Source organism: Zootermopsis nevadensis, unplaced genomic scaffold, assembly GCF_977971745.1.
Source record: "Zootermopsis nevadensis isolate Lab colony 2312 unplaced genomic scaffold, Znev_1.0 Znev_ptg000002l, whole genome shotgun sequence".
Classification (NCBI taxonomy): Eukaryota; Metazoa; Arthropoda; class Insecta; order Blattodea; family Termopsidae; genus Zootermopsis; species Zootermopsis nevadensis.
This window is the reverse complement of record NW_028259134.1, coordinates 103448-121949: the sequence shown is the minus strand read 5'-3', so window position 1 is coordinate 121949 and position 18502 is coordinate 103448. Positions and strand designations below refer to the sequence as shown.

General features: G+C 46.2%; 1 protein-coding gene across 5 annotated transcripts in view; it reads right to left on the bottom strand.

The window, feature by feature from the left end:
* Positions 1-17536, bottom strand: part of spir (spire type actin nucleation factor) — a 74054-nt gene extending 56518 nt beyond the window's left edge. For 3 of the 5 annotated variants that reach the window (XM_087357153.1, XM_087357155.1, XM_087357158.1), the window contains exons 1-3: positions 17213-17535; positions 10580-10614; positions 3801-3918 (exon numbers count right to left, since the gene is read on the bottom strand). In XM_087357153.1, coding sequence (XP_087213279.1) covers positions 3801-3918; positions 10580-10614; positions 17213-17483 — 424 coding nt within the window. In that variant the 5' untranslated portion in view covers positions 17484-17535. Of the gene's footprint in view, positions 1-3800; positions 3919-10579; positions 10615-17212 lie in introns of all 5 variants that reach the window. The other 2 variants (XM_087357167.1, XM_087357160.1) reach the window with 2 other exon arrangements.
* Positions 17537-18502: the final 966 nt, after the last annotated feature.

Genomic DNA, 18502 nt, shown 5'->3' with positions numbered 1-18502 from the left:
CTTACGAAGGAAAAATTGTCTCTCGACCGAACGAAGCGATAAAGAATGAGGAGCTTCACGGGTCTGCACAGCTTCCGATAGAAGGACCAAACCAAAGAGAACGAGACTGCCGGAAAATGCCAGACGACATGTGCTTTTCGGAAAACCTGGGCGCAGATGTGATAACAGCACTGACATGGCGTTTATGGTGGAGGGTTTGAATTCCACTCGTGAGGAAATACCAGCTTCTCAGGAGGATTTTGCTACACGTCGCGTGTTAGAAACGGTATTTAAGCAGACTTCCCCGCCGGCATTACATTCGACCCGAGTTCCTACCGTCCTGCAACGCAGAATCAACATTTCGGAACAAGAAATTGAATTAACGACCTGTTCCGACTGATTTTTTAGAAGCAAATTAATCACAGAAATGCACTGTGAACGTGCACGTGGCGTTGCAGATCGCCAACCACAAACATTTTATCCACGGTCAGAACCAAAAATTTTCACACTGAGTACGGCTTCTTAAGTTCCCAGCACTGCAGAAAGCGAAATAATAAATTCTTGATCAAGACCACGTCAAATGCGGCGTCCGCTGGTTCGCGTATAAAACGACTTCATATCCTAAGCCGGGATTGACGTGATGAGGTCGTTGCTATGACAACAAGGTTGTCAATAAACCCAGCGGGTCGGTTCTGCCTGCGACCTCGATGGTAAGGAGAAATTGCCACGCGAGCGTATCACTTTCAGTAAAATCTTCGAAAGGAATATATTTCACAAACTCGAAGCATTTCATTGCAAGGAGAAGTATTTTATACTTCGCTAAAATATTAACAGGATACAAAACACCGAAAACAAAAAGCCTCAACTAGAATCCAATGGACTAAGTAACTGGATTCTTTTGCGACACGATCTCCCATTTCAGTAAATAATTATATTCGTCCCTCCTCCAACTTCACGACCTTCTTATTCTTCTTCTTCTTCATGAACTCGGGACTTCCCGAATTCGCGCTGCGAGTGTTGACCACTCTCCCGTGGTCTTCGGCGGAGAGTTAATCAATGCCAAGAATTTCTAGCTCCTCTGGAGCTGCACAAGAAGGCGCAGGACGTGCAATGCTCTCTCTGACTGGCTGACGTTCTCACTGCATGCAAGTTCGGGCTGTTCCAATTGCGATCTGCCAAATGCTCGTTCTATCTAGACGCCTTTCAAATTTCGTCGACCGCATTTCCACGAAGCCAACTTGAAGCACGAATCGGGCAAAAGTAGCGAATGCTCGGCTTTCGGGACCAGCGTCATCGAAACCCGCCAAGTAGTTTCGGCGACAAACATGCGAACAGACCGACCAAAGTTTTGTGGCAGTCCTCATCGAAAAGCACGAGGGATGCAAAGTATTTGCATTTGTAGGCCTTACATTTCTTGCAGAAGCCCAGAACGGAAGTCCCTTCTGACTTCGTATTCTTACAAAGAATTACATTTGTTTAACGACGCTGCCACTAGGTCAGACCCGCTCCTACCGCCGCACAAAACATCTGTAGTGAGCCCTAATCGAAAATCTTCGCACCCACAGCGGGTTCAGGGCCGACAATCTCCGGGCGTCCTATTGATTTTCAGACCGAGACGAAATGACTGGCGCCACTAGGACGCGTAACAGCCCTGGCCGATCTTCCTCGTCAGATTTCTATGTGCAGACTCCGAAGATTAAATAAACCCCTCGCCTTACACTCGACAACAGATTGAGGTTGTTACATCGCGATGAGTTTTCTCTATTCTGGAAGATTCCATCTCGAAACTGACCTCAGAATCCAGGTGCTTACAGATCAACCGGAAACTCTATTCACAACAGCTGTTTCAAAATAGTTTGCAGGTGAGTTAAGATGCATGCAACCTCGTCTTCCGGTTCCTAAACAGACGCCACCTGCACAAGATTTGTCTCAACTCATTCACAAAATGTGTTTCAACCCGAGGGAAGATGGACGGAAACAAGGCAAAAGGGATTTATGTGCCTCCATGAACGCTATTACCCCGGACACGAACAACCGGAAAACGTTCCGGACTTCTGCATTAACTTTTGTGTACATCAGATTCAAAACAAACTTCTCGTTAGATGAAGCGAAAACCCGCAATTTGTGAAATTAACAAACGAAAGGTAAGAATGCACGTGTTCACTATTCAGATAATATCGCAAAAATATTTCTTGACAAAACAGAAGTACAAACGCCTTGAAGCTGCAGGGTTCGTGCTACCTTCAAACAACTTTATTTCCCCTTAAAAACAATAGACATGTGAAACAGGAAAATGTTCACACAAAACTCAAGTTTGTGTGCGACGGCGCAGAGACGTCATATCAACCCACAAGGATTCAAAAGAGGGGGTGCAACTATTACTCCCAAAAAAACGACTTGTTTCAGAAACAGTCATGAAGAACCGAACCACTGCGATGTTCTACTTTCGACAGTTGGCGTTCTTGTGTACACGAACGAACTCGAAACTCTCTGCGGCACATCTCGTAATTGTTTCAAAAGCTAGAAAATGTTCCCAGTTATTTTCAGAACCAGCCATGAGCAACGAGAAACGTCTCGAGGGTGCGCGCGCAGAGGCCGTGGCTGACGTCATCCGAGGCTGGCCGGGGGGGGGGGGGGGGGGGGGGTGCTTGGTGACAATATTACTACCTCCAATCGATCTTCGAACTGCGTAAATAAATTCATATGTGAACGGTTTCGCGACTGCATATCCGTCATTCATTGCCGTTCAACAAGTGGCCGGCTGTCAACAGACACGAAGTCTCACTGGCCCGAATGTTCCCGAAGACAGTTCTTCGACGTCCACCGACAAGCAAAACTGTTTCCAGCATTGCCCTGAGATCATTCCTCCGAAATTAATGGCTCCTTTCCCTGGCAATGAAAACGATACCAAGATGCTTGGCTCGTCGCCTAGAAGAAGACAGTGCCTAACCACGCGAAACAACTTTGAAGCGGGACTGCGGTTCTGGGGGCTGGAGGAAGTGTCGCTGAATCTCGACCTCCGACCGGAAGTTCCTCTCCGAACGACTTCCTCTGTGCCACAGCGACTTCGCATGAGCGGCGATGCGTGTAGTACGCACAATGCGATAAAAACGATTGTCAGACGACAGACGCGACTTCAAGCCTTTCCGCTGTCGGACGCCAGTCGCAGAGACGTCTCAATGAGACGCCTGGCGTTGCATTTGTCTGCGCAGTTCCGCGTTCCCTGGCTTACGCGCACATGTTTTGAGAAAGTTGCGCTCCGCCTGGGATCTGCGGCTGAAACTCGATGATCCGGACATCTGATTGAAGACCAACAAAACAGTAATTGACATTTTTAAAGTTATCAGTACACAATTCTAATTTTCCTGTGCTTTCGGAGGACCGGGAGAGGCTTTTCTTAAAGTGGGGCAATCATTTTCGCGTCTTACTTTAAAATACGTCCGGCACAGATCGTCGTGGGTGAGAGTAACTGAATAAAAGCGACAAAACGCAATCTGTAATGAGAGGCTGAACATAAGACGTCGATCTTACTCGGACAGCATCGAACCAAGGGGAGAGTCGTTTGAAGTTTCTTATTCTCAATTCTTTCTCGAAGGCCACGAAACAACAGAAATTCGCTCTGGTTCCACGAAGTTGGTCATCTCCGTATACCAGGCCAGGACAGGTTCCTGGATTACCTTAGGTCAAGGAACGTGAAGAGAAACCACCGATAAGGGAAGTAACTCACAGAAATTAAATTAAACACGTGCAAGTGCGTACCTTATTTTAAAGTCGAGTCCGGAGTAAAAGAAAGAAAGAAAGAAAGTGGTGCTCAAACTCACCGGCAGCTGTCATCATGTCTATGAGCCTCTCCAAGTCAGGACTCAGATGTCGTTCTTCCTCTTCGCTCAACCCGAAGTCCAGGGCGCGAAATATGACGATGCCCAGGTACGACACCAGCTGAAACGAAGACAGAGTGCGTGAGGAGGGAACAAGTCCTCTGGGTGCAGTCTGCCAGAAGTTTACCGAAGAGGGAGGCGATACAAATCGTCACGAGGCCCACCGCCCCATCTCCCGCGACTGCCAACCTAACCTAACGAAAAGCAGCCACAGAGCAAAGCAGGATGATTATGTTTCATATTTCTGAACAGACCTGAAGAACGAAGGAAAATAAAGGCACGTCTTTACAATACGTTAGAGTAGTACTTATATAGGCTTTTAATTTTCCAGAAGGTTGGGTTAGGTTGGTTATTCATTTTTGTGTGTGACTGAAATTCCGTCGAACAAGTGCCTTCCCACTTCCGGAACCAAGGGGTTCCGCGCATCAGCGAACTTCGAGTCGAAGCTCTGATGTGGTCGGCGTGGAATGGAGTCCCCAGGTCCTCGTGAATTTGCCTGTTGCCAACGTATTAAGGCCCGCCAGTCGCAATGCGAAGAAACTCGGATTGCAACACTTAAAAGTTTCGGGGCCTCCAGAACGGACATGCATAATCCATCTCAGGGCGGCTGAGCTGCTTGACGGACAGGTCCCTTCTCCCTCAGGAGCTGCGATGATCTGGGTTCCTGGACGCCTTAACGCAAAACAGAGGCGCCGACCGAGACGGTGACAGCTGTCTGCACTGATTTCAGTTTTGTCGGCATGTGAACACGTACGACGGCAGTGCCACAGCTCAGGCGGTTATCTGCGAGGCACGAAACGTCGGATTTGCGGCGGACAAAGTGGGACAGGTTCTTCTCCGCTCTTCCGGCGTCACTACAAATTGTGTCGGCTTGGCAGTGGCTAAAATGCCTAGTTCCACACACTCTCGGCCATCGTCGGTAACAGCCACAACATTTCAGAAAAATCAGGAATATTTTGTTTCAACATTGATCGACTCTTTAAGGCAGCGGTTACAAGAAGTGCCCTTGTCGAGGCAATTCCATTCTTTAGGTGGCATCCAGCGACCTGCATAAGCAACTTGCTTGACTAGTGTGAACGAGGCTAACGCGGAAGTTGGCTCCATTCACGCGGTCCCCCAATTCCGAGCGAACCATCCACGTTCTTTGAACTCGTCACCTGCACAGCTGAACATTCTAAGCCCTCGCTCAAACCGGTCCAGCAGGTGAACAGCACAATGGAGTTCTGCTGACCTAGAGACGCCTCCACGCACCTCCTACTCCTCCGCAAAGCCTTGGTTCGCGTATCTCAGCTGCGTTTGCAATGTTTAGTCCTGGAGGCGTTTAGTCACGTCACAAGCAAAGAAATTAAGACTTGTTTTTAAAGAAACGCATTTCATTAACGAACTGTTTCATCGCGAAATTGTTTCCACTAAAACTTGTGTTTGCAGTCAATCACAATGACCAAGAGAAACCAATAATCCGCTTCCCACCATCTCTGCAGCGCGTTTTAGGAAACCATGAAGGCGGCCCACAAGGCAGGAAGAACGTTCCGCCCTGATAATCGTCACAAACACCTTGATCTGCGCTCGATCTATACGCGCGTTCACACGCACCGAACTGGCATCCATCCGTGCTAATTAGTGCGTAAGACATCGAACTTCGTGGCATCCGCGCAACGCGGGACTTCAGCTGAAATTATTTTCCGACGTACGTTTTTAGTCTGTCTATCTGTTCCGGTCAGTGTGGCACGTGGAAAGACGACTGAAAATCGGTTCTTCGAAATTCTGAACGTTCTCCTTGCAAACGTCCCCTTCAGGCGATGTAAAAATGTAAGCGTACCTGCAAGCCTATTTCAATAGGATGCGTTCGTTTCCGAAACGTCCACAGTAACACGCGAGGGAACGTGTTTAACGTTCTTGTCTACTAATTCGGTTGTCGATAAAAAAGCATACATTCAGGGGCCCTCTAATTTGTACTGAAACGCATTTCAATCACGTGGTCTGGTGGTTCCAGCAGCAGCATCACAGATGTCGGCGAAGATGGAGGCGGTACGTACACCTGAGAAGACCGGCGCCAATTTACTTGCACACAATCAGGGCTTTAACGACGTTCCACAAAGCGTTCAGTTGCAATCGCGTGAAATGAAGCCTTGCGTTTCCGTTGCAAATGCCACAGCAATTAGAAGTAGGGCTTTAGCATTGCAACAGTTGCCACACCTGCTGAAGAGTGAAGCGAACGCAGTTAATCGCACTTAAGACGAATGATGGGGGTAGAAACGACTGCTCCCGTAATTTGACGTGCTCTGAGTTCATAAAAGACCACGGACCGTCTTCCTCCACTCTCAAAAGAAACAACTTCGGACAAATGCACGTGACTTCTTTTATCGTGACAACTCCGAATCCTCCGGAATGTAAGATTCCTACGGTGACTTCTTTGACTGTGGCAGAGTTAGACGACGTTTCGACACAGACAATACAACGAAATCTGGTGAACGGCCGGACATCAACACAGTTTAAACTTCTGTCTTCTGAGATGTTACAACGTGCAGTCTGGTAGAAGGTTACCGACGTTTCAGAGGTACTTGCTGCCTCCAGGAACACGGCGATGTTTGCCGCTGCTGAGTATTGCCACTTAAAACTTTACTAAGTGAAGCTTGAGTTCTTTACTCACGAGAATTCCCAGTGCGCTTCGCCCTCCGAATTTCTAATCCGAATTAGTTATTTTTACGTTTGCTTTTGTGAAAGCATCTCACGCTTAGTTTTTGCAATTTAACCGTAAGCTGCCTTTCTACCTTGCAAACTGGAACCCCGGGGGGGGGGGGGGGGGGTTTAGTTGGTCGCCTGCTAATTTGAACTCACAGTTAACATCGGTGGAATTCTGATCGCGATATGACGCGATTAGCAAAATAATTCAGTACACAATGCAGTATGTTAATTAAGGTAACGGAACAAGATTAATTCTACCGCTAGTTTCAACTACAACTGTGAGACGTTTCAGACGTTTTGCATTAACTGAATAAAGAATGGAACTGGTCATGGGAAAGTTCACCGTCTGCAGACAATACCAGCGGCTATCTCGAATCGGTCTCTGGGTCAGCAATTCCGAACGGCTCCTGCTATTTCAGACAGAAAGTGTCGACGTGTGGCTTTTTATACGCAGTCACAGATCACGGCATAACGAATAAAAGCCGCCCCCTTTCGACGATGTCGTCCTTGGTGGTCGTGACCGGAGAAACGCACTCTATCCGTCTCGAGGCCCGAAAGGTTTTCCACTGCACGGCGCCACACCGCAGATGAAGAACTTCGCCGTCTTGCGCCTGTAAAGAACACTTCACGCCGCTCCTTTCTGCAGCCAGCATCCGCATCTGAAGAATTAATTAAAACTCCGTTCTCGAGTCGTTGATGTTTTGAGACGAGTGGGCCTGAGGGACAAAGAAGACGCATGCATATCTGCACCTTCCTCGTTCCTGAAGTTGGTTCATTCTGCAGGGACCACCAATCCTTCCTTGTTCGCAGCTGCGAAACACCGCAACAAACCACAGCTCATTAGAACAGCGCCGAGGACCTCTCAGCATTTGCCACCTACAAACTTCAACACGTTGAATCTCAAAGTCAGAGGAGAAACAGTTTCCGGCTGAAGGAAATCTAATGCAATAATATCGTTTCGTGAGGACGGACTTCTGCAAACGCCACGGATTTCAGAGCTCGCCACTGGAGATCCCTGGCCGACAGCGGAGGAAAGTGAACGAACTCTGAACAATACGTCGGTGCTGAGAAACTGGCACCGAGTCCAAGAGCGTCTTGGGCAGTCACGCGACTACGGAAAAGTAAAAATTGCCCTAAGGGCGTGCAATTTTTACTGCACGTCGATTTCGGATTTTCGGGTTCCAAAGCAGCACAAACAATTGTACGTAAATACCAAGTCGCAAACACTGCCTCCATGTTCAGCCCCGATGATGGAAACAGCACGTTCCTCAGAATCTCCGATGTCTTTGCAATGCAAGGCGTCCTGCTCCAATAACTGACGCGTTTATTCGGAACAGAACGTGAGATGTCTTTCGACCTCCAAAAGAGCACACGTTGCAGACTCACGCAACTGCACTGACTTGGGCGAATAATTCAATAATCTCTTACATTCGGCGTGAGTTAGCATCAACAGAAACACCGAACCTCCACCTCCTCAAAACGGATCTCTTTCAAGATTCAGGTTGCTCAAACCGACCGAGGTTGGTAACCGAGTGTGACGGAAATTTCTGTTCACATTAGCCCCCAAGTAGAAATTGTGGTGCCCCGACAGTTTCCAAAATTACACAGTCCGCCTTTATCCCGTGCAGTGGCGGATTTTCGCCTGCCTCCAAGGACTCGCTGTTCGACCATGAAATGGGCGAAGTCAAAATCCGATTACCAATTAGAGCTTGTCAATTTAACTTTTTCGTGTAGGCGTCGTCTTAGGGGGAAGAACAAAGTTTTCCTCGGAGCCGGTAACATCACGCGCTCTCGGGCGTACGTCACATCGCCCAGCATAAAACTTCCGAATCCGGGTTGCAATTTATATTGTGCGTTATACAACAGGGCACAAGAAGACGAGACGGCTAACCTGGTTTTTTAAATTAACGTCACCTGGCTTTCGCAGTCGCCGGGTCAGTGCTTAACAACTTGTTCGGTGTTGCGGAGTCCTGCTACTTTACTTAGAACAAATACCACTGCAATCACCAGCAGCAGTCACGAATCCCGCGAGACGATCTCAGCCCGAACTGTACCACCCTGCTTCGCCCATCTTCGCCGTAACTTCTTCGCGTCGATATTCCGACATAACAATCGATCCAACTCGATAGCAGCAACAGCAATTATATTAATGCAAAACAGCGCGGAGTTCGGCTGTGCCATCCAGCGTCCTTCGCCATCGTCGGATTTTCCCACGCCGCCGACTTCAACGACCAACTAGAAGCCGAAACCGTTATCACCATCACCGCAGTCAGAGCACCAGCGAGCGACCCAGTGACTGAAAATCAGGTCGCAGGACTTCGAGATGAAGAGACGTCCAAGGTCAGAGAGCAGATTGAACAAATGCCTTCGTTGATTGGAGTTCGCTTCCCGGAATGAGCAGACGGTCATCTGGAGTGATGGGAATCGCCGACTTCGACAGTCAAAAGAATCCCGTTTCTACACGGCAACAAAAGTGAACCAACTACGGATCAGAAATTCTGTTCCGCATTTCAAATTTACTGGATCGTCAGAGGCAGCTTCAAGCAAGTTTTGAAAATGTCTGGCCCCGAATCAACCCAATGATTTTTGTTTTTGCTAACTTTCCTCGTTCTTTTTAGAATACAACGGCCCAGAATAAACGGGGGTTGTAACAACTGGTTGGTTCCTGTGCGGGACTGGGCGAGGCATTTTAGGCGATTTTAGTCGACGACCTCTCCAGAGCGGAAGTCTTCCTTCTCTCCGGCTGCAAATCTTAACGCGGGTAATTACTGCAACGACGGATTTGAGACTGAGAGGCAGTGACCACGCTTTCGCAGTAGTGCTTTCATTATTCTTGTTGTCAAGCTGTGGCGAAGTCCCTTGGAAGGAGGAAGTGATAACATTATTAGTGCGTCTCTTGAAGGAGGGAGACCAAATTTAAATTATAAGCGAGTTTCTCTGTGAAATGAACTACTAAATAAATAAACTTTATTCTACGTTCGATCGCCGTGAGCGACTCTGAGTTCGCTGGAGCAGCACATCTTCGGGAACCTGCCTTCCGACAAGCACTGAAGACGATTCATACGCAGTCTGGCAAACTACTGAAGCATAAATGAAATTTTAACTCAGCCCTCATTATACTCTTAAGACAAATACGAACATCAACATCGGTGCATGGAAGGCGTTTACTAAGTGGTCGTTTATTGTCCACAGACGCCGTGAAAGCTCCATCAGAGTTCTCAGATCTGTATCAATCACTGCAGGAGATCTCTCCCGTTCATTAACTCTGCAGGAATGCAGAAAACCAATTCCAAGTTCTCGGCTCGCGACGTAAAGTCGATGGTACCTTCGGACTCAGTCGCCCGCCATTTTCTTCGCGACGCAATTACGTCATAGTTTTAGGTCGACAGCCACCGCGTGCATCGGACGTCGTCAAACAGCTGTTTCGCAGTCACCACAGAACACGGCGCAAATACGGGACTATTTGGCTTTGTAATCCACCGCTGAATCAACTTAAAGACACGAAAACAAACGCAGGTCGAAGATTCCTACTAACAACTTTTCCGCAATATTTTAAAAGACGAAAAATGTAGGCACGAGCCCCTCGATAAAAGAAGAGGGGCACGTGGGATACTCGAAAATGTGTATCAGAAAACTCTGCATTAGTGAAAGGCCCACGCACAATTTAATTCCGTAGAGTGCACAGAACTTCACGGGCGAAGGAGTCGGCATTCTTACACAATTTGAGAACCGAGGCAGAAAGTGGTAGGGCGTAGGCCAACTGGAAGCATCAGAACGACCAAAGACCACGAGTTTTAAGTCGGAACGCAACTAAGCGGTTATTAACAACATTCAAATTAAACAGTGCACAGAAAACGAAACTGAGATTTCTAAATATGTACACATTACGTATCCCTGAAGATAGGACTGCAGAGCCGAAACATGCTTCTAACGTTTGTAATTGTAAATTAAATGTGTAAGATGCGTGTGGCGTGTGATTATTAATCGGGCAACCACCACAGGAAGAGGACGAGGGGGCAACGTCTTCCTGGCCTTACCTTGTGCTCTGATGAAAATGGTTTCCGCGGGGAGTCTGAAACAAAAGAAACACAAAGTTACTTCTATTGCAATACAGACCCTCAAATGCACTTCATCAACGTCAACTTTCCAGACAGTTTTTGGAAAACAATGCAAAGTGCGACCCAAGAACGGAAAACTTTCGGCCAGATCGAGGATTGGACACGGGTGCGACGTTCTTCTACGGAATGCGGAATGCCGATCATCATACAGGGAAGTCTGTCAGTGGTGGAACGCCGATTAATATGAAGAAGGTTCCACGAGGAATTAACAAGCACCCCATAAGATTTCAGTCCAAAGTTCGAAACGTCCCAGATCCTTAAATGCAAATGGAAAGACGCAGTGAGACAGACGGTGAAAATAACGGGCGAAACAGTTGTTTGAAGAGATTTAAGGCTGAAGGACACAGCGACGACACGAACGAACGAAAGAGCTCGAGAAAAATACGCGACAGCCGTGCAGGGCGCAGATGCATTTAAAAAGGGTTTCCAACCTACAACTTTTTGGCATGAGATGACAATGAACATCCCACAGCATTCGGAGGAGGGCGAAATTATTTTTGTTAACTACATTTGGCAAAAAGGACTCGCCGACGAATCGCTCAGAGACCACCAAGGTCGTCCCCTCCTTCGGACACCGACAAAAACCACGTGCTCCAGACACAGCCTCTTCTCTGTGCATTCGTCTCGCCGCTTCAGACGCGTCTGAACAACAATTTTAAGGACACTATTTGTTCGAAATATTTTCATCACTTCCTGGACCCAAAGTGACTCACGCCTCGTTAACGGCCAGACCTCGACCTGTTGTTCAGTTAGACACGAACAACAAGAAACGACTCTGATGCGACGTTCCGTTCCAGAATGTACGAGGATGACCTTGGCTCGACCCAAGTCCATCTGAAGAAATCAAAGATAATTCAATGGAGCAAATGTTGGCAGCTTGCTTGCTTGGTAGTCATTCCCAGTTGAGGGATATTAGGCCTTACGTGACAATATTTACAACTATCGCCCTGACGATGGAGGCAGCAAAGACCTCTGAAACGTTTGTATGCTTATACGAGACTAGACGACGCTATAACTCAGAAGACAGCCATCTTCGTATTCACCGACGTTGGACGTTCATCGTAAAAACGGGAACATAAAATATAACGTACGTATTCCAGCTCCTGATCTGATCTCGTGGATTAATAAAGACAATTCCTTTGCCGATGATCAAACCTGTTTTGATGGCGGAAAGACGATTGCTTAAGGCGGCGGCGTCGTCGAATCTACCTTGCTACCAGCGTCAGTCCCGGAAACTTAATTTGCCACGTGCTTCGTTCTTTTATTAATTTAGTTTTGCGGAAATTCTGATATGACGACTCCAGTAGCAAGAAATCCGGCTTCAGTCGCTGTAAACATATTTTCGCACTTATAAAGGCATTCTATTGGCGTTATATTTTTCCCACGTGATTTGCGAAGATAAAGCTGTATTACTTTTCCACACAAACGGAACATTGCCGCCAACTTTGGCGGGTAAAACTACAGATAATCCGGTAAATAATGGAGAAGTCAAAATCAATTTCTCAATCAAAATAAAAATTACGAAACTGCATTCACTACAGCGTTATAACCAATCAGGTGCAGCAATTCTTTGGGAAAATGCGGAACAACACGACTACCGCACAAAACAATGAAAGGAAGTTGTCTGGACGAAGTTCCGATCCCACGACCACCTACGTCTGAGACCAGCAGCTACTCGATGACGCACGATCACTGCAGTTGTTCAAGTGAGACATCCGAAGCTAATGCAAATGTTGGCGGTGAGAACAGAACGGCTTTTCCTTACACGAACTGCAAGGGAGAATTTTAAACCAAACGCCTGGGGGATGTTGAGGATTTCGTCCTGCTTTTTTACACTTTCAATAACTCCAAGACCCCTGAAGTGTGGCTCCTGTATTTCAAGAAAAGTGAAAGGCTTATTGATTCACGACATAAATAAACAGGTTATAAACTGTTTTTTGAGTTCCGTCTTCCGCAAGCCTTGAGGCCTAGGACACTTTTCCGACCTCACGCAAAACCTCGCTTTCATCCAACCCAAATTTTAGGTATTCCTCAGAACATCCACTCATCTCGTGGAAATCCACGATTTGGTTCTTACGTCATCAGAACACAGGCGAAAACTAAACTGACGCCAAACATTTCTGATCTGCACGATTTTCCGACTGTCCGAAAGGCGCAACGCGTGCCTGAGTACACTCACGCGTTCTTCGCAGACGACTTTATTTTCCAACTACACAAACCACGGGATGTTAAGGCCCTGAATAAGTACCATAGATCAATGCCGCTATGCGAAAGAGACACAGCTCTCGTATGCATGGGGTCGCAGTATCGAATCCAATCACGTTGATATTTTACACAAAACAAATAATTTCTGCACCAAAGTTCTGTGTCCCCCCCCCCAAATCCCCACCACCGCACAGCCCCGCCTCACTCAGTTGGTACTGCCGATTTCGAGCAAAGAACGCCACAGACGCAGACCAATCCACGACCCTGAGATCGCGCGCGCACGTGTGACCAGAGACGGCCGTCTCACTGAAATTTGCTGCAGAGATTCGCTTACGCGTTGCTTTGAGGACGAAGGCTAGGCTGCCCACCGGGAGGGTCTGCTCGCTCGCACTCCGACGCAGCACGAGACTGGGGCTAATACGAACGCATTAGTTGGGAAAGACGAACGAGTCTCCTCCGTGGGCAAACCCGCGTTCAGTCAGTGCCACGAGGTCGCCTTTCGCCTTCGCCTGTGCTGCAGTAAGAGGGGGGCATCGCCGGCGACTGTTGAGTCTGAGAGCAACGGAGTCACAAACACCTCAAAACGCAAAAGAACAGAATTCGAGGGCCTTCGACAGAAAATATTCGTGTCACGTGGCACTGCAGCAATTCTGTCCAAAAGTCAACTAATCCGCGCCGGCGTCTTGATGGACGACCCTCCGCTACGCCACATGATGTCATCACCATTAAAGGACCCGATGGGATGCCAGGAGGTTCGAACTGTGGACATACGTCGATCTGAAACTCTTGTGCCGTCTCTGACAGCGATCGCGCCACGAAATTCAGATTTAAACTCCAATTCACTCGCGACATAATCAAAAACTCCGAGCGTATTGGAGTTTGTCGCAACTTCGGCCAAGGAGAGGATGCACCACCCACCGCTCCTACCCAGTCCTTGCCCACATTCGCTCCTTCCGCAGCCCAGGAGCTCTCAGCCTTGTCTGATTCACCAACCGGTTTTCCGAGAACCAGTTCTCAGATCGTCTCAGACCGCAGATCACAGCCGAAAACGTGCTCCAAGTTCGCGCTGTCACTGCGAAGTAATGAAGGCACGTCCTTGCATTTCTAAAATTCCGTGTCCTCTTCCTCAAAACACCACAAATTGCCCGAAGAAAGTGATTTTTGGTACGAACCAGTTTGCTCACAAAGGCAAACGGAAAAGAACAGAATTGCTTCTTGCAAGAAATGCAGTTGGGAGGACCTGGGGCCGAATTCTGCTTCCTGATTACCGAGTTCCTGCACACGACGTCCGGTGTGGCTTAAATTCAGTTTCCAATTTACCTTCTCGACTATGATTTGTTGTCAGTCGCACTCTAACAAAATGGCCGGCCTACAGACAATTCGCTGTGGCTATTAGAATGGAAGGCGTGGAGATTAAACTGATTTCGGAACGAGGATTTGCAGACTCCAACGACTGACGACACGTAAACGGGGTTCGATTCCCGGAGGCTGCTTGCCTGGAGGGACGCCCTGAAGAGGACGTCGGCTTCCTCACACGGGCGACTTTACTCGCAGAACACGGACAGCGATAAGAACTAGGCGCTCGCACGTTATGAAAACCGCGCGAAGCTGAACTTTTCTGTGACCCTCGGCCCCGATTTCGTGGCTTTGGCTGATGTCCTCCGAGTTGCACGACCAAAGGACGGACAGACATTAGACTTTAAAAAGCTGCAGTCCATGGACCCTGAGGTTCGGGAAACAACGCATTAATCGTCTGCAGTTCTGTTCCTCGATCCCGGGAGTCCAAAAACATAAACAGCAGTGAAGGAAAAGCCCTGGCCAAAACTGCGGAGGGAGAAGAGAAATATTTCACAATGGCTCATCATCATCGGAATAGCTTATTTCCGCGTGATCCGGCTTCTGAAAGAGGTTTCGCCACTGACGAATGATTACACACACAGACAAGGCAGATTACAATAAATCCCTCGTACATTAATAAACACACGGGAAACTGCATAACTAACCAACCAACCAGACGGCTTACGGAACCCGAAGGTTCATCACCGAACTAACCAAAGCCCTCCACCGGACCCTGTCCTGGGCCAACAAAATCCAGTCTCCTTCAACTCCTATCTCCCATAGATCCTGCCTGACATTATTATCCCATCTACGTCTAGGTCTCCCCAGAGGTCTCTTCCCCTCAGGCTTCCCAACCAATACCCGGTGCACACCTCTTGTCCCATCCATGCGCTCTGCATGCCTTGCCCATCTCATTCACCGACAATACTAGGGGAGGAGCCAACCTAAGTGAATTTTTCCCGCCTGTCTGCTGATGACGAGATACTAAGAAGAACTTAGTTTTTTCTGAATTTACTTCTAGCCCCACAATTTCTACTAGCCTCTGGTAAAACTTCTGCGTTCCTCTTTATTGTATTTACGTCGTCCCCCAATAATTTAACATCATCAGCAAATGCCGATAGCTGATGTGTCCCGTTCAATTGCAAACCCTCCTGCCTATCTTGGACTTTCCTGATAGCATATTCTAGCGCAAATTTAAAGAGCAAGATAGACAAAGCATCTCCTTGTTTTAGACCGTTCTTGGTGGAAAATGACTCAGATGAATATTTACCTACTCGAATTTTGCTACAGGTTTCATTTAAGCACATTTTTATTAGACTCACCAGCTTCTTTGGTTTGCCAGATTCAATGAGAATGTTATATAGCACTTCTCTCTTCACAGTCATAGTTTCTTTTTGAAATCTATAAATAACTGATGTACGGTCCCACCGAACTCCCATTTTTTCTCTAGTGCCTGACGAATGCAAAGGATCTGATCAATCGTTGATCTGTTACGTCTGAACCCACACTGATGATCCCTGATCATTTAATTCACATATGGAGTTAATTTTGCCAAAAGAATGATTGATATAATTTTGTATCAGGTTGATAGCACATAAATTCCTCAGTCTTTTCCCCCTTTTTTATGAATAGGAATAATTATGGATTCCTTCCATTGTAGTGGCATCTCTTCCTTATCCCAAATTAACTGAATATGCGTATGGATCTTCAAATGCAACCTTTTGCCACCTGCTTTAATTAATTCTGCTAGAATTTGATCATTACCTGGAGATTTATAACTTTTCAACTTCCAAATGGCTAGTTTAACTTCATCTAAACTAGGTTCTGGCACTGACAGTTTAGCTGTATGTATTTTAATCTATCTAACATCATCAGTCTCATGAACATTTAAGAGCTCGTCAAAGAAATTTTTCCACCTATTCAAAGTTTTGATTGGATCTGCAAGCAGTTTCTGACATTTTCCCACTCCCTGTGATATCCACACTTTAATTATCTTTATCTGTCTCTAAAATATGAAACCTATTTGAGATTTAAATTTGATATAGTTCCTTTACTTCTCACTCACTTATTTTTTCAGACCAAATCTTTGTGTAGAAATTTTGCTTTGTCCACCTACTTACTGAAAGCCACTCCTCACTCTTGCCACTACCAGATAGATAATGGTCAGTGTCGCAATCTACTCCTCTGAATGACCTCACATCAATTATATTTGTCTGCCTTTTATTATCTACTAAAACATGATCTATTTGATTGTGCGGGAAACTACAAATGGATTTATAATTAAACATTTAACTACCTTTTGTTAAATGTGGACAAAGCAGAGAGTGTGTTCTTTCTTGCATGGTTAAATTTTTCATGCAGAACAGAAAAGAAGTTTATTCATTTTCTTAAAGTACACCCCTTATCATAGAAAGAGGGTCGCCAATCTCAGCTGGAATGTTTTCGCGAAACATCTTTTTGTTTATTCTGATGTTGCATCAGCAGATTTGCATTCATACAGAACAAAGCAGAAATCAAATCTCGCGCCAATAAAATCGCAATGTCCAGAACGCTCGCGAAGCCTGTACGAAAATGTAAGGATAATTGGCAAATGTGGGCTAACTAAACCAAACTCAAATAAAAATGTAAGAAACATGTACGTACAATATTAAAGAATAATGAATGCCACAAAGAAACAAATGATCAACAGTAAAGTGGTTTCCTGCACAAAAAAGTGTAAACTGAAATTGTAGGAGCACTTATCGGACCGCTGAGACGATGAGAAACTCAACAAAATTATTTTTATTATAACTACACTCGTTCAAGTTGGGTTTCCTCAAAGAAAATATTTATTTCCCCGAGGTGGGCGATCGTATGTCAGTAGTAACAATTAAACCATTCCAGGTAAAACGAATTGAGGCAGGCAAACGATATATAAACATAAAATAAATTCTTCGTTATGGCTTCATGTTTGACCGGTTCATAAACAGTACACCACATCAACAGAACAACACAATCTTCCATATTTACCTATATCGCTGCTCCCTCCTTGTACAAGCACTGTGTTGAAATGCACCTGCCCTTCTCTATGAATTAAGATATGATCCAATTTAGACACTACACGACACCTTTCTCTATCAATCTCAATAGCGTTTTTGAAACACTTCGCACACTGATGACACAGGGCCCACGCATGTTGCTCTGTGATTGGTGCATTGAAAGAGATTAAAATATTTTGAAGAGTTACACAATCATTAGAATCTAAACTACACTTTGGTGTCACTTTGACATCGGCTGCCATGACACAAGGTGCTCCGACTCACGTCTGCAGGCATTCCACTGTAACTGAATTGTGCTCAGAACGAGCACAGCGCGTGACCGGCCGTTGCGCATCTCCATTACCAACCTATGAGATAGAAATTCGCTACAGAACGAAATGAACCACCGATGGACAATTGTCACTGTCTCTGAAGCCCTGCTTAGACGACGAAATTCAACCCATCTCTAGTGACTTCAGTACTAGACCAATTCAATCGGTTTTGTTAAAGTCTCGCAAAAAGTGACAGTGGAACCACGGTTCCGGAGAATTTGACGTAAATACGTCTATACGGAAAGGAAGTTTATATATTGGCTTTATTCTAAATATTTCCTTTATACATGCTTTACAATTGAGATAAGTTTGATTAAGACTGATTATTCAACTTGAATTAGTTACGCTTAAAATGGGTCTGTGGTAGCTGAATGTAATGTAATGTTTTATAGGTAACAACACTGCTAAGTAAACAGATTACGCTACCATAAATCCTACCATCGCACAACTGCTATCGAAACTGTACCAAAATGTTTATGTGTAGAGAAGAAATATCCACTGTCGACTGACTTCATTTTTACAATATCATTTTCCAGCCTCCACAGTTCGTAAATTATACCCGATTTCCAAGTTCTTCAGTCGTTCTTGTAAACTAATGTATAATAACGTATTTACTAAACGATTATGAAATATAATTAATTGAAATCATATTTCATTGGACGTTTCTGTTCTTTGTCACAGTGGCCTCTAGGTCATGGGATCTTGGGTTCGAATCCCGCTCAAGGTACGGATGTTTGTCCGCGACTTTCTGTGTCGTGCTGTCCTTGCGATGGGCTGATCCCTCGACCAAGGAGTCCTACTAATGTCGAAACAGATCAAGAAACCTCCCCACATGTGGGTCGGCCAAGGTCCTTCAAGGACTGCGGAGCCACTGTCTAGGTCACTGACGAGTTAGTTCATTTGCAAGGCGAAGGAAAGGCAAGACATTACAGGAAAAGCGAGAACGAATT